This window comes from Leucopleurus acutus (assembly GCF_964270905.1).
Source record: "Leucopleurus acutus genome assembly, chromosome: 2".
NCBI classification, from domain to species: domain Eukaryota; kingdom Metazoa; phylum Chordata; class Mammalia; order Artiodactyla; family Delphinidae; genus Leucopleurus; species Leucopleurus acutus.
In genome coordinates, this window is record NC_139143.1 from 75,137,962 (window position 1) to 75,154,890 (window position 16,929).

The following is a 16,929-nucleotide window of genomic DNA, read 5'->3' on the forward strand; positions in this document are numbered from 1 at the left end:
AAAAAAAATCAGACACGGTAAAGATTCTGCTTCCCATGTTACTTGCCAGAGCGAAGATACAGACCATAATTTCCCTCTGAGAAACCTGCAGATAACAAAATTCTCCTAAACAAATAGAGCAGGTCCTACCTTCATGATCACTTAATTCCCTGAGGAGTAAGTTAACATGAAATCATCATGGTCCAAAAGACACTATCTGGGGTAATCACCAGTAGCTCTTCAAAGTACTTCGCCAACATTGACGCACTTACCCCCTAATGTACATATCATTTTTTATCATTTCCAAATTTTAAGTTCATAGACAAGGGACTAGTTACTGAGGACACACTGTGTTCCAGGCTCACTGCGAGGCATTTTGAATCCTTCGTATTTGATTTTAACCCCTGCCACAGCCTTGCATGTTACGTACTAATATTGACCAACATTCTAAAGCTGCACTGTCCAAGACAGCGGCCACAAGCCACATATGGTTATTTAAACTTAGATTAATTAAAATTTTAAAAATTAAAAATTCAGTCCCTCAGTCATAATAACCACACTTCAAGTGTTCTGTAGCCATAAATGGCTAATAACTACCAAACTGGATAGCACAGATACAGAACATTTCCTTCATTACAGAAAATTCCATTGGACTAAAGGGTCAGTTAAATTATTTCCCGGTACAGCCCAAATCTCCTAGATTAGCTGAGCTGATTTATTCAATGTTTCAAGGTGCTTCTCGGTTACTTTCACCAAGGTCCCTTTTTTAAGAGCTAAGGCAGAATGCATCCAAGTGAAGGCAAGGCCAAAGTCACCACTTGCTTCCTCTAGATCACGTTCCAACATTTACAGCCACCTGCGATCCTGAGTTTCTAAATTACGTAACACAAAAGTCAATAAACAGTGCTTTTAATATGCTTAAAGTCACTAACTTCACTAACTTTGGTGGAGTCAATAAAATCAGAGGGCTTCTGAGGTTAGCCACACCCAATCTTTCTGTCAACAGAACCATTTAGTGAGCCTTCAAGGCACTCTATACCCTACTCCAACTCACTGGTCCTGCTACTTCCCACTCAAACCAGCCCAGACGCATGCACTTTAGATTATTCCAAGTCATTCTCAGCTATGGTCCCTTTAACTATCCAAATCATACCCACCCTCCAAGACATAACTCAAGCCCCAACCTTCCTTTGACCAATGCATTTCATAGTGATTGCTCTCATTCAGTTATTTATAAAAAAATAAATTTATTAGACATGTGATAAGTCACTGCCTCCTAGGGTAATTATTATTTATACCACACATTTAACACATACTGCCTGATGATGTTACTTAACTTTTATGTATGTGCATCTTGAATCTCCCAGTAGGCTGGAAGAAATGACTTATTTCTCTTGTGTAAGCTACTTCAGCACCTGGGATACTAACAGTACCTGAAGGTCTGTGTGCAGGCCTACAAACGCTTGCTGGCTGAATGAATAAACGAACTATGAGGGTAGATGGATGGCAGACTAATTCAGGTAAAAGATGAACTAAAAGATGGAGCACATATCTCTCCAGCCAGAGATGTAGGTATGTATCAGATTCTATCAAAAGAGCTCAAGAGACCTGGTCCAGACCCTCTGGGGCAGCTTGGAGTCCTATAAAACCAAATGGGAAAATGAGAACCCATTCCATTGATAAGATGTATATAACCCAGCCCCACCTGAACCCCTAAAGGATTTGGTGTGCCAGGAACTGAAGGTGTTTTTGAACCGGAGGAACACATAGCCGACCTGAATATAACTTCCCTTCTAGCACCACAAAGATACCAAAAAAAACTAAGAAAGTTGGATGCCCGAGAGGAGAAAAGAGAGGAGCTCCCGTCACCAAATGTAAAATCTCAGGAGACAGGCAAATCAGCCCCCAACAGCCCTGTCCCCTAATTCTTTAGTCAAGCATCCTTCTGGTAGCTAACACTGTTGAGTAGGTATTCAGGTAAAAAATAAAAATAATGTCATTTTGTCAAAATTCAGCATCCTTGCTTCCATTCTTTCAGAATACCTCCAAGCTGTTTCTTCCCTCTTTTATAAAAAATACTTTCTTTCCATCTCTCATTTTCAAGTAATCTTTACTACTCTATAAGGGCATCCTTTAATGCTAAGAATTTCAGCAGGACCTATTTCTAATTCCATGATCTCATTTGGGGCCAAACTTTGATTTCAGTTTAACTATTCAACAAATGGTTAAAATGAAGTAAATTGGGATGGGGGGAGTGTGAAATAAAAGAACCCAAACAAGAACTAAATAATGTTTAAAACTTTTTGTATCTTAACTGAGATAGCTGGATGTTGTTTTCGGCTCTATAATTAAGAAGCTGTTTCACTTTACAGGTTAAAAGCTGTGGTTCAATCAGAAGGAAATTTAGGGTCAAAAATTTATTTTTTTAATTGTAAAAGCAGGTTGCTTCCACATATTAAAGACGATGGATGGGACAGAAAATGACAAAGGGCACTGCATCCCAGCTGCCATGGCATGAGGGGCAATAGTTAGCTATGGCTGCTATAAGAAACTAGCCAGCTCTGTGAGTCCACTTCCTTGTCTCCAGGGCCACATCCCAGAAACAATGACACTCACAGGGACTTGTCTCTACAGGGCAAAGATGAGCGGCACAGGCAGGAAAAAACATACAGATGAAACTGACATCACTGCCACTCTATTTTTGAGAAAACCCCCATCTCCAGATTCTTGGCTATGTACACATTTCCCAAATTATCTTAAAAACTTAAAATTCAAACTAAACCTTATTACTTTTAAAGGGTAACAAGAATACCAGGCTAACTCTTTAGCTATAAAGATAATGGCTTTTTCAAACTCTGTCAGTACCCAAACAAGAGAGGATACATGCTACTTCTAGCTAAAAATTATCAACCATTAAGACAAAAAGACACTTTCTTTAGGAGCAGGAAATAACTGACTAAAATTAACACAGAGAGACGAAAAATGGAGCTATTACTATGAGAATAAATCAAAAGAACAGTTTTCTCCACGTTAAGAGCCATCAACTATGTCAGGAGCAGTTAGCCTTTATACTGACAGCATATATCCAATTTGATAAGACACATCTGCAGAATGTTATTTTTATCTAGCTTATGCTAAAAGGGGTAGGCTGGGATCCAAATTTGTTCTCCCTGGCCTGTAACCTGCTCTAGATTTTAGCTTTTACTTGTTAACTTGTCACTACAGGCTCAAATACCTATGGTCAAATTCTTTAGAAAAGCATGCTCCCCATTTCCAGCATGCACTGAGATTCTGAGTTAGTGTCATCCAGCGAGATACCTGCCACCAAATAAGCAGTACCCCCACCAAAGCTTCAATCATCCACCCCCCCCCCCCCACAGACCACCAAAAGGCAGAGAGCACTAAACTACAATGCCAGTTAGTACGGAGGGAAGCACAGCCCCATCACCATGCACTGCAGGCAGGCTGGTATATTTACTTGTGATTGACATCAGCTGTGATGGTCTCTGACTTTCCATTTGTAGCACTGCTATGTAGGAACAAATAAGCATTAATGGGAAAGGAAACATACCAAACAATAAAAATGAAGTGGAACTGCAAAATAGACTTGACTGAAAGGCATGTATTTATGGTAAACTATAAACTTGGCAAAGGAGACCTGAGGGGGTAAAAAAAACGAAAAACAAAAAACTCAATGGTCAAAGATGAAGCATGAGGACAATATGACATGGCACAGAGCAAGCCTGTTGACAAGACAGAGCCTGAAAGTAGCCTTGGACTGCGAGACAGTCTACTACTGCTCCTTCTTGTAAAAACACAGTTATGGACCAGTAAGTTCCAATGCCCAATGTTCTAACCTTTACCAAGGCATTCTAGCACTTTTGTGCATACAAACAATCTTTTTATCCCTTAAGAATATAAATTATACGGCAGAATGTTTTTTACAAAAGTATAGAAACATCGAATGATTTAGAAAGGGGGAATTCTAGGTGCCAAAAGAGGTTTTATCAAAAAACATAAGACGTAACTTACTTTATCTCACATTTGAATAGCTCCAAGGATCTTCTTTTTTTTTTTTTTAATTCTAAAATCCTAAAACGTTTCCAAAGTTTGAGTATCAGTGAATGTAAGTAGCGTGCACATCCCTTCCTGGCACCTCCCTCAGCAATCTGAAAGTGTCATGGTGAGAACTGAAGTGCGCCTATGTCTCACAGGCAGCCTGTGGGTGGCAGGTCTTTTGAGGGTTGGAGGGCAGGGGCTCGTAGAGAGCACTTAAGTGAGGCCACAGATATATGGGCAGCAAAAATCAATCCTCTTGCGCTGTGGCATAGTGGCCTCTGATGGACTTTAACCATGGGGCACACCAGAAGAATTACCTTCTGACCATCATTCAGTAGGAGTCAGTTCACTGACACAGTAGAGAGGCATCCAAAAAACCAAGAGTTTTAGAAGATTCCTCTTTAAGGGGAAGTAAAGCTATTGTTCTCATTGTAACAGGCCAAGCCTTCATTACTTCACATCAGGATCTGCCCACATCACTACTTTGCTTTTTTTTAAGTTCTAGGAATACATCAGAGATAGAGGAAAAAGAAGTCCAAGAGGAGAAGCCCAGGAAGCATACACACAAAAGAGAGAAGGCATCAACCTACCGCGGAATTGCTGGGAGGCGAGAGCCATTTTCATCTATGAAGTGGCCCCCGGCATTGAGGACCCAGCAATGATGGAGGGACATCAAAGCATGCCTTGCAGTAGTGGGGTTGTCCTTCCCGTTTTGACTGTCTGCATTCTTCAGTGGGGAAAACTCATCTTCCCGTAATACTTCATACACCACAAACTTCCTAGAGTAGAACCATACAAACACTGCTTTATTATGAAATAAAACTGTGCACACAGCTTCTGACTCCTCTCTATATAGCTAAGCCTTTGGTCTTCAATTACAATCTCTCTTAATCCAATTTCAAACGAATGCTGAAAGAAATAATGTTCATTCCTGGATGAAATAAAGTTGGAATTCCCTTCTCTCTGCAAAATGAAAAATTATTTCCAACCCCAACAATAAAATACTTCATCTTAAGTCAGATTAGAAATCTTAATACAAAAAGATCATATTAGTACCTATTCTGGAACAAAAAAAACAGGCAAAAAGGATGATTTAGAAACGTATATAGGAAGATTACTCTTCCGCATTTTCATATTGGTCAAATTCTGAGACACAAATCTCAACATCAATGTGATCTTTAACAGAGAGCTATATAAGATAAAAACATGTTCACTGAAACATTTACTCAGATCAATAAGACATCCTAAACACAAAATGGGCCAATTCTCTATCTCAACCTTTTCGGTCTCTCAGCCAAAATAAGTGACTTTAACAATTTTGCAGGAGAGTCAGATAATAAACTAATTGAAATTCTTAAAAAAGTACTCACGGCAACTCAAACCATATTCTTGGATTGGTGGTTTCACACTAGAGGATGATAACGAGTCAAAACTACACACTCACAATCAAAATGCCATAACTGACATATATGCTGTCAACTGTTTTCTGAAAAGAGTGCTCTGCCTAGAAGAGTAAAGGGCAACGTTTCAAGACCTACTTAATCTTACTGATGCTATTCGAAACATACTTTGCAAACTGGAAGATGTCAAAGACAAATTTTTCCATCTTTATTCCATTTGGTTTGTCTGGCTTAATTAACTGCCCCTGGGAATCCACATATGGAATCTTCTTTTGAGCCACATGGTGCTGCAACTGAGGTTCATAAATACTAAGTAGGAAAAGAAAAAAAAAAAAATCACTTTCCAAATTTAAAATGCCAGAGAATCTGATAATCATACTCAGGAGCAAACGCACCAACAATGAGTACTAAGATTTCAAAGGGAAAAGCATTTGTTAAATTTCAGTTCATGTTTAAATATTAAATGAATAGATTTCCCTATTCATTTCCTTAAATTAAAAATCAAATCATGACCTCCAAAATAAAAAAATACACACACAGCTCACACCAACATCTCTCCCATGATTTCCATGTCTTTTATAAAATGTTCCACTCTTCGCCCCAACTTTCCCAACTGAGATACCATCAAGTGTTAGATGGAAAGATGAGTATTTATAATTACTTTGGATGAATTAATAACACAGCTACAAAAAGCATAGTGGAATGGGAAATATTTGGGGACTGGAGTTGAAATTCTAAAGTAAACCTGAAAATGGAAATCAAAAGAAAGCTGGAGTAGCAATTCGCATATCAGACAAAACAGACTTTAAAGACTATTACAGGAGACAAAGAAGGACACTACATAATGATCAAGGGATCAATCCAAGAAGAAGATATAACAACGGTAAATATTTATGCACCCAACATAGGAGCACCTCAGTACATAAGGCAAATGCTAACAGCCATAAAAGGGGAAATCGACTGCAACACAATAATAGTAGTGGACTTTAACACCACACTTTCACCAACGGACAGATCATCCAAAATGAAAAATAAATAAGGAAACACAAGCTTTAAATGACACACTGAACAAGATGGACATGACTGATATTTATACGACATTCCATCCAAAAACAACAGAATACACCTTCTTCTCAAGTGCTCATGGAACATTCTCCAGGATAGACCATATCTTGGTCACAAATCAAGCCTTGGTAAATTTAAGAAAACTGAAATCATATCAAGAATCTTTTCCAACAACAATGCTCTGAGACTAGATATCAATTACAGGAAAAAAACTGTAAAAAAGTACAAACACATGAAAGCTAAACAATAGGCTACTAAATAACCAAGAGATCACTGAAGACATCAAAGACAAAATCAAAAAATACCTAGAAACAAATGACAATGAAAAGATAACAACCCAAAACCTATGGGATACAGCAAAAGCAGTCCTAAGAGGGAAGTTTATAGCAATACAGTCCTACCTCAAGAAACAAGAAAAATCTCAAATAAACAACCTAACCCTATACCTAAAGCAATAGAAGAAGAAGAACAAAAAAACCCTAAGTTAACAGAAGGAAAGAAATCATAAAGATCAGACCAGAAAAAAATGAAAAAGAAATGAAGAAAACAACAGCAAAGATCAATAAAACTAAAAAATGGTCCTTTGAGAAGATAAACAAAATTGATTAGCCAGACTCATCAAGAAAAAAGGGAGAAAACTAAAATCAACAGAATTAGAAATGAAAAAGAAAAATAACAACTGACACTGAAGAAACACAAAGGATCATGAGAGATTAATACAAGCAATTATATGCCTATAAAATAGACAACCTGGAAGAAATGGACAAATCCTAAGTAAAGCACAACCTTCTGAGACTGAACCAGGAAGAAATAGAAAATATAAACAGATCAATCACAAGCACTGAAATTAAAACTGTGATTAAGTCTTCCAATTAACAAAAGCCCAGGACGAGATGGCTTCACAGGTGAATTCTACCAAACATTTAGAGAAGAGCTAACACCTACCCTTCTCAAACTCTTCCAGAATACAGCGGAGGGAGGAATACTCCCAAACTCATTCTATGAGGCCACCATCACCCTGATACCCAAACCAGAAACAGATATCACAAAAAAGGAAAACTACAGGCCAATATCACTGATGAACATAGATGCAAAAATCCTCAACAAAATACCAGCAAACAGAATCCAACAGCACATTAAAAGGATCATACACCATGATCAAGTGGGGTTTATCCCAGGAATGCAAGGATTCTTCAATATACACAAATCAATCAATGTGATACACAATATTAACAAACTGAAGAACAAAAACCATATGATAATCTCAATATATGCAGAAAAAACTTTGGCCAAAATTCAACACCCATTTATGATAAAAACTTTCCAGAAAGTAGGCACAGAGGTAACCTACCTCAACATAATAAAGGCCACATATGATAAACCCACAGCCAACATTGTTCTCAATGGTGAAGAACTGAAACCATTTCCTCTAAGATCAAGAACAAGACAAGGTTGCCCACTCTCATCACTATTATTCAACATAGTATTGGAAGTTTTAGCCACAGCAATCAGAGAAGAAAAAGAAGTAAAACGAATCCAAATCAGAAAAGAAGAAGTAAAACTGTCACTGTTTGCAGATGACATGATACTATACGTAGAGAATCCTAAAGATGCTACCAAAAAACTACTAGAGCTAATCAATGAATATGGTAGAGTAGCAGGATACAAAATTAATGCACAGAAATCTCTTGCATTCCTATACACTAATGATGAAAAATTAAGGAAACACTCCCATTCACCACTGCAAAAAAAAGAATAAAATACCTAGGAATAAACCTACCTAAGGAGACAAAAGACCTGTATGCAGAAAACTATAAGACACTGATGAAAGAAATTAAAGATGATACAAACAGATGGAGAGATATACCAAGTTCTTGGATTGGAAGAATGAGCCTGTGAAAATGACTATAATACCCAAAGCAATCTACAGATTCAATGCAATCCCTATCAAACTACCAACTGCATTTTTCACAGAACTAGAACAAAAAATTTCACAATTTGTATGGAAACACAAAAGACCCCGAATAGCCAAAGCAATCTTGAGAAAGAAAAACAGAGCTGGAGGAATCAGCCTCCTGGACTTCAGACTATACTACAAAGCTACAGTAATCAAGACAGTATGGTACTGGCACAAAAATAGAAATATAGATCAGTGGAACAGTATAGAAAGCCCAGAGATAGACCCACACACCTATGGTCACCTTATCTTTGATAAAGGAGGCAAGAGAATACAATGGAGAAAAGACAGCCTCTTCAATAAGTGGTGCTGGGAAAGCTACATTTAAAAGAATGAAATTAGAACACTTCCTTACACAAAAATAAACTCCAAATGGATTAAAGACCTAAATGTAAGGCCAGATACTATAAAACTCTTACAGAAAAACATAGGCAGAACACTCTATGACATAAGTCACAGCAAGATCCTTTTTGACCCACCTCCTAGAGAAATGGAAATAAAAACAAACAAATGGGATCTAATGAAACTTAAAAGCAAAGGAAACTACAAACAAGATGAAAAGACAACCCTCAGAATGGGAGAAAATATTTGCAAATGAAGCAACTGACAAAGGATTAATCTCCAAAATATACAAGCAGCTCATGCAGCTCAATATCAGAAAACCAAACAACCCAATCCAAAAATGGGCAGTAGACCTAAACAGACATTTCTCCAAAACAGATAAACAGATTGCCAACAAACACATGAAAAAATACTCAACATCACTAATCATTAGATAAATGCAAATCAAAACTACAATGAGGTATCACCTCACACAGGTCAGAATGGCCATCATCAAAAAATCTACAAACAATAAATGCTGGACAGGGTGTGGGGAAAAGGGAACCCTCTTGCATTGTTGGTGGAATGTAAATTGATACAGCCATTATGGAGAACAGTATGGAGGTTCCTTAAAAAACTAAAAATAGAACTACCATATGACCCAGCAATCCCACTACCGGCCATATACCCTAAGAAAACCATAATTCAAAAAGAGTCTTGTACCACAATGTTCATTGCAGCACTATTTACAATAGCCAGGATATGGAAGCAACCTAAGTGTCCTTCAACAGATGAATGGATAAAGAAGATGTGGCACATATATACAATGGAATGTTACTCAGCCATAAGAAGAAACAAAATTGAATTATTTGTAGTGAGGTGGATGGAGCTAGAGTCTGTCATACAGAGCGAATTGAGTCAGAAAGAGAAAAACAAATATCATATGCTAACACATATATATGGATTCTAAAAAAAAGGTTCTGATGAACCGAAGGGCAGGACAGGAATAAAGACAGAGACATACGGAATGGACTTGAGGACACGGGGAGGGTGAAGGGTAAGCTGGGACGAAGTGAGAGAGTGGCATGGACATATATACACTACCAAATGTAAAATAGATAGCTAGTGGGAAGCAGCTGCATAGCACAGGCAAATCAGCTCGGTGCTTTGTGACCACCTAGAGGGGTGGGATAAGGAGGGTGGAGGGAGACACAAGAGGGAGGGGAAATGGGGATATACATATGCACGTAGCTGATTTACTTTGTTATACAGCAGAAACTAACACAACAGTGTAAAGCAATTATACTCCAGTAAAGATGTTAAAAAAAAAAAAAGAGTAAAGCTGAGTAACTCTTTAAGAAGTAGTCATCTTAAATGTCTAAAAAGCAATCAAGTGAAGAATCAGATATTGAGAATGTCCTTCATTTAAAAATCTGGTGTGGGCTTCCCTGGTGGCGCAGTGGTTGACAGTCTGCCTGCCAATGCAGGGGACGCGGGTTTGTGTCCCGGTCCGGGAGGATCCCACATGCCGCGGAGCGGCTGGGCCCGTGAGCCATGGCCGCTGAGCCTGCTCATCCGGAGCCTGTGCTCCGCAATGGGAGAGGCCACAACAGTGAGAGGCCCGCGTACCGCAAAAACAAACAAACAAACAAACAAAAAACAGATGTCTGCATCGACCTCCAGAAATTCTGGTTCAGTAGATGTAGGGTAGACATCTGCATTTTTTAAGGTTTCCAGTTGTGGTAGAGAGAGGGTATTCCCTTTCTTATTCTTTGCTTCTCCAGAACCTAGCACAGTTGGAGGGAGGGAAGTAAGAGAAGAAGAGGGAGAACTGCTTTGGACTCCAGTTAATGCACTGAGGAGAATGGACTACTACAAATTTGCACTCGATGATATATCGTAGTGAAAACAACTACAATGTCAGGTAAACTTCCATTTGATAAAGATGCTCATCAGAAAGGAAGATGAATCATGTACGATATGGACTTGAAGTTTCTTCCTACTTCTCAAGTGACTTAGCTTCGGATTAACAATAAATAAAATTTTTCAAAAGCCCCCATCTTGCCCATACTTGACAACATCTCTCAGAAACGGTACAGTGAAGAAATGGTTGGCAATGTTCCCCGCATTGAACAGCAGTCGTCCATCTGAGCTTCGTTTTTGAGCCGTAGACAGAGAAATCTCACTATATTCCACCACCTGGTATACTCCATCCACTTGGCAAACCACTCCAACTGGTTCTGTAGGGTTCGTTTTCTCTACCACCTGCCCACCAAAGGAAGACAACAGTAGAGAAAGAAATTTAATCAGGCGCTGCATTGGAGATCTGTCATTTTCCAAGACCACATTTACAATTTTACTTACTTTATCTTTAAGGTATTAAGTCAAGAGGAATCTTTAGATAATCATCTATCTGAGAAGAGGTAAATTATCTCCCTCCCATTTATCATCTAACTAAACTGTACAGTAGAAATTCCATCATACACATAGGGCCCAGAAGAAATCACACTGGACTGGGAATAACTAAATGAGGAGTCTACGTCCCCCCGAATATGTTTTTATTACTGAATTTATCCTTAACCACACTCAACTACTTTGAGAATAAATGAAACAAAATCTCTCTGAGATTCACAAAACAAGAGAAGTAAGGCATTTTGCCTCTCATTTTGCACAAATCAATATTTCACTTGAAAATGGTGTTTCTTTCATTTTCATTCATGAATACAGCAAATTCCTTATGTTTCAGGGACTTGGCTAGGAGGTAGGAGGGTTAGAGCAGGCAGGTCACAGGGTTCCACTCCAACTTCAATCAGAAAAGCCCACTCATATTTATGTTTTGCAGGCTAGGTTTTGTTTGAAGTAAGAGGTTCTATGCTTTTTTAAAGAGTCTGAAAACCAGTGATTTGATAATCTAGCAAAGACTCTAGGCTGATCAGGGAGCTGAGAGAAAAGTATTTGGTCAAAATCAGAGGGAAAACATAAGAGTATGTAATTTTAAAAATCCTCACAGGTGATTCTGATACCCCACTACCCTAAGCATATATCACTGACCTAAATTAAATGTTTAGAATAAAATTATGAAACAACTGTATGCAATGCACTAATAGAAAACTCAAGCCTCAGATGAGATGAATATCCAGCAGAAGAATCAAACAATTAAAATATATGAAGATATTATTTTTGCCCTGTTCAATTAACAATTCAGCATATTCCAGAGTATTTTGAAAAATCTGTCCCCACTTTGAAAAGTCTATCCAAACCATACATGAAATTATATCAATAAAATTAAAGATTTTCTTCAGCAACTGATCTCTTAAAATAAATACAGCCAGTAGCAGTCCCTTCCAGACAACTAAAGCCACTATTGAGCACTTAGTTTACACAGCAATTAGAGATATAGGCACTGAGTGTAGCTCAGTGAGGCTGGGCTACTGGATACGTAGGCCTGCTGTGTAGTTTCACTGTTTGCTGCCCTGAAAGGAGTACAGTATTCAATGAAAAGAAACCTTCTATCACAGAAGTGGATTAAACTGGAGGGAAACATACAGCAAAATTATTTAAACCAATCATGGACCTATTTGCAATTCTAGTCTATCACTTCACATTCTCTACAGTAGGTATCTCAGTAGACAGGGAATCTGGAATAGATTCCTCCCATTCACATTAAAACACACACACACACACACACACACACACACACACACACACACACACACGAGGTTTGTTTTCCAATCACTTCTATACAACCCTACTCCTAACCAGCCATGGAAAATAAGCATACTTACACTTTACTTCCCAAGTGTTAATCTGCCAGTAAAAGGTTTACTTTTATAACAACTATGAACCTCCAAATACTATAAAAGTCCAGATTACAAAAGAAAGCATTTGTAAAGTACATGAAGTTGGAAGTCAGTTTATATTCTACAGAAAAGATTTACAGCATAAAATTAAGAGGTCTCTTGATTTCCTACAAGTTAAATCCTGAAAAGCTGAGTTCAAAGTAACACTTCAACCTCAAAGTTACTGCAACTGCTTTACAAAATTATCTTTTCTTTTTTTAAACATTTTTTAAAGGAATTTTTTCTTTCTTTTTTAAATTTAATTTATGTATTTATTTATTTATTTTTGGCTACACTGGGTCTTCATTGCTGCATGTGGGCTTTCTCTAGTTGCGGTGAGCGGGGGCTACTCTTTGTTGCGGTATGTGGGCTTCTCATTGCGGTGGCTTCTCTTGCTGCAGAGCACAGGCTCTAGGCACGCAAGCTTCAGTAGTTGTGGCACGCGGGCTTCAGTATTTGTGGCTTGCAGGCTCTAGAGCGCAGGCTCAGTAGTTGTGGCACACAGGCTTAGTTGCTCCGCGGCATGTGGGATCTTCCCGGACCAGGGATCAAACCCATGTCCCCTGCACCAGCAGGTGGATTCTTAACCTCTGTGCCACCAGGGAAGCCCTAAAATTATCTTTAATTAACAATCATTCCTACTCTCTCAGCTATGAACTTTTGTAAACCACTCCACTAAGTCTTTTCTCAAGACTCTCACTCCATGAAAAATACTTAATTCACCAAGACAGGAGCCTATTAAAGAATTAAAAAAGAATTCCCTGCATAGAATTCTACTACACACTATGAATCACTCCCTAATTTAGGTGTTTTTAAAAATATACTTTAACATCTTGATTTTTTTTAATTAAAAGCGTGGGAGGACAGATTACATAAATGGTTTCTACTATTTCTAAAAGTTTTTAACATATACCAGTCTTGTAATATTTCGGTTCCATCTGAGTATGTATTTATGCATTCATTGAGTGACTATTACATTATATGCCAGACACAGAACTAAGCAGGAAGACTGAGACAGGATTTGTCCTAGAGGACCCAGGGGAAATGGAGAAGAGAGAATGGTTATATTTACATCCCTGTATGATTAATATACTCATAAAAGTTGGCACACCAATTCAACGTTTTTTGAGCTGCCAGCAAAAACATAATTAATCTAAAGAATTTGGCTTTATAAATGTGATATAATACTAAAACTAAGAGTTGGGAAACAGTTCTAATCCTGCCTCCGCTAATGTGATGAAGGACCTTGAGCCTGGAACTTATTTAGTACTGGAACTCAGAGTGTCCATTTCTGAGATCAAAGGGGTTGACCAGATAGATGATCTCTGAGGTCCCTCCCAGGTTCAACGTTCTCTAATCATTTAGAATTTAAATTGATTCTGAAGCTCAGAGCAGTAAAATTTTAAGTTTCCATTTTAGAAAGAAGAGTGACACCAAGTGGAACAAAGTCAGAAATACAGTTTTGTTTTGTTTTTTAAAGCTTAGTAGCTACGTAATTAAAATCCAATGCACTATTTCTATTACAGTTTAGTAGCCATTTACAATACAGCACAGATACTCATAGAGTACTGAAATGGATAGAGGTCTTCAATCAATGAACTAAACCAACCCTTTACTTTCAGAGTCAGGAGTCGTCTTCTTAGGTCTACCAGCTTATTCTCTCAAAACTTGTACTAGTAAATTTAAGACTTCAGCTTCTGTGACTTTGCATTAGATTTGTAGATTAATTTGGAGAGAAATTACATCTTTATAATAGAAAATTTCCAACCAAGGATATGATATGTCTCTTATGGCAGCTCTTCTTTTTAAATTCATATATTTAAAATTTATATGTAGTTTAATTTGTTTTTGTCAGAAGCCTATACGGTTTTTGCTTCTGGGAAATAGGTCTTCCCTTCATGTTGATTATAAAATTATTCTAACACAACACTGTAAATCAACTAAACTCAAGTAAAAAAATAAAAATAAATAAAATTATTCTAAACGTTCTTCTATCATCTTTATGGTTTTTTTACTTGGTAATGCCTTTGAAATTGATTTTGGTATGAGCTCTGAGGGAGACATCTTACTTTATTTTTATCCAGTTATCCCATTCATTTCCCCCCCTGATGAGTTGAAATGCCATCTTTACGTGAGTTTGTTTCTGACTGATCTGTTCCATTAACCTGTCATTCTATTCTGGTTTCAGTACTGCACTCCTAGTTATTTTATTTACAACCCATTTTAATATCTGATAGATTGTCTTCAACCCTCTTCCTTCCTTATCATCATTTTTTTCAACATTTTCCTGGTCATCTTTACAATCTAAACTTTATTTATTTATTCTAAACTTTACAATCATTTTGTCAAATGTCCCCAAGATAGTCTCACTAGGACTTTGATCAGGATTGTGTTATACTTTAATTCTGTGAGAACTGATACCTTTACGGATTTCCAGGAAAGTAATATTTACATTAATATTTTCAAATCTTTCAAAGTGTTATTAAGGTCTTTCATGTCATAAAGGCAAGTCTCTTATATTATCATCTATGCAACCAAAAAAAAATGCTAAAAAGAACTATGCCAAGGACAGCTGTATTATATGGCATTACAAACCTCCCTCTGTCTCAATATCAGTATGTTTGTGGTCATTCATGCAGTTATTTAATTTCGTTAATTGTCCTTATCCCCTATCTGCATATTTCCATCTCATTCACAAGACTATCATGAGTTACCCTGTCAAATGCCTTACTGCAGTCTACATCTGCTATTTCTACCATATTTCCTTTACCTACTACTCCAGTAACTTTGTCATAGGAAGAAACTGGGTTAATCTGATCAAATACAACTTGATATTAATGAATCCAACAACTTGCTATTAATAAGCCCATCCCAGGCCTAGTGGTGACCAGTCACTTTCCCAGGTACTTACAAATCATCCTCGTATATTTTAAACTCTTACTTGTGATGGACTAAGCATACATCATTACGTCTAGAATCAAATGTTGCCAATTTAAGAAAAAAAGTGGGTGCGGGACAGTTTAGTTACTTTAGAAGATGAATGGTTCTAAAATATCCAAATCACCCTGATAAATCTAGTTTGACTCCTGGAATGTATATACTGACAAGAGAAAGACCACTTAAAGCCTCATTATAGTTAAGAAAGGCATTACCTTTGCTCCACAGTCTGCTCCTTTCTGAATGCAAAATCCAATGAACCGTGGGTCTGCCACTTTTACTAATATGTTGTCAACACAATAGACATGAATGCTCCAAATGCCTCTTTGCTCCATATCCTCCACAATGTTCTGGGCTGCAAGAGCCCGATAAAGACCACCATTCCCATCTGGGAAACACAACAGCCTGTTAGTAGCACACCAGAACTCAGTGTGACGGTAACCCAAAGATTGTTTAATGTTTCTCAACTGGGATGAAGAGCTCTGAAAACCAGTTTTACATTACAGGGCCAAGAAAACTGAATGTCCATAAGGAAGGATTCAGGTGTCAAAAAGTTATACTACGTGATTTTGAAGGTAATTTTGCGTAAGTATAATCACATTATTAATGTGGGGCTAGGCAACTCCAAAGAACATACTTTTCTTTTTAACTCAGCCCTTTTAACAATTTGGCCTATAATATATTGTGAAACATAAAATTCTTTAACAGGCAATATTTTTTTTATAACATTTCAAGTTTTATTTGTATGATTCAAGTTAGCTCTGTATTTATAGCCCCAACACTGACAATTTCATCCATCTCAAAAATAAAAATACATGAGCATTGATACCAAATGATGTGTTAAGAAACCAGATTAATATGAAGGTCTATGGTGATTTAAACTAAATATATGCAAAAGCCTCTTCTTTCCCCATCTATTTTTAGTGCTGCTTTAATGTACTTCTTCCATCAACAACCTCAGCTACAGCTTAAATGACAAAAAATTAGACAACTTCACAAAACAAAGCTAAAAATAGTAAACTCTTCCATTAATTAAAAAGAATTGAGTGGGGGGGAGAAAAGAGTTGAGATGAAATAAAAGCCTACACCTGCAACGCACCACTGTAAATACTGTTTTTATTTCCTTTCAGCCTTTCCTTCAAGAAGAGCTTCACAGAGATGCGAATCTGTTGACACATTTACTTTATATTATAGTGGGATCATACTTATGGTCACTATATGTGGCTACACAGGCAACACACTGCCCAATCCTAGGGATGCCATTAGCAAACTACAACTGTGCATGTAGCTCTGTACTTCCCATTCTCTTACTTAACCTACTGAAACTATTTCGCTTTGTCAATTAATATCTCCACACAATTATTTCAATACT

At 37.5% G+C, this 16,929-nt stretch overlaps 1 protein-coding gene across 6 annotated transcripts in view; it reads right to left on the reverse strand.

Moving 5' to 3' along the window:
• UAP1 (UDP-N-acetylglucosamine pyrophosphorylase 1) overlaps window positions 1–16,929 on the reverse strand; it is a 37,155-nt gene that overhangs the window by 1,411 nt on the left and 18,815 nt on the right. For 2 of the 6 annotated variants that reach the window (XM_082834403.1, XM_082834404.1), the window contains 6 exons: window positions 15,773–15,945; window positions 10,853–11,046; window positions 5,607–5,747; window positions 4,629–4,817; window positions 4,012–4,071; window positions 3,458–3,508 (listed from right to left, as the gene is read on the reverse strand). In XM_082834403.1, the coding sequence (XP_082690529.1) occupies window positions 3,458–3,508; window positions 4,012–4,071; window positions 4,629–4,817; window positions 5,607–5,747; window positions 10,853–11,046; window positions 15,773–15,945 (808 nt within the window). The remainder of the gene's footprint in view (window positions 1–3,457; window positions 3,509–4,011; window positions 4,072–4,628; window positions 4,818–5,606; window positions 5,748–10,852; window positions 11,047–15,772; window positions 15,946–16,929) is intronic. The other 4 variants (XM_082834408.1, XM_082834407.1, XM_082834406.1 and 1 more) reach the window with 3 other exon arrangements.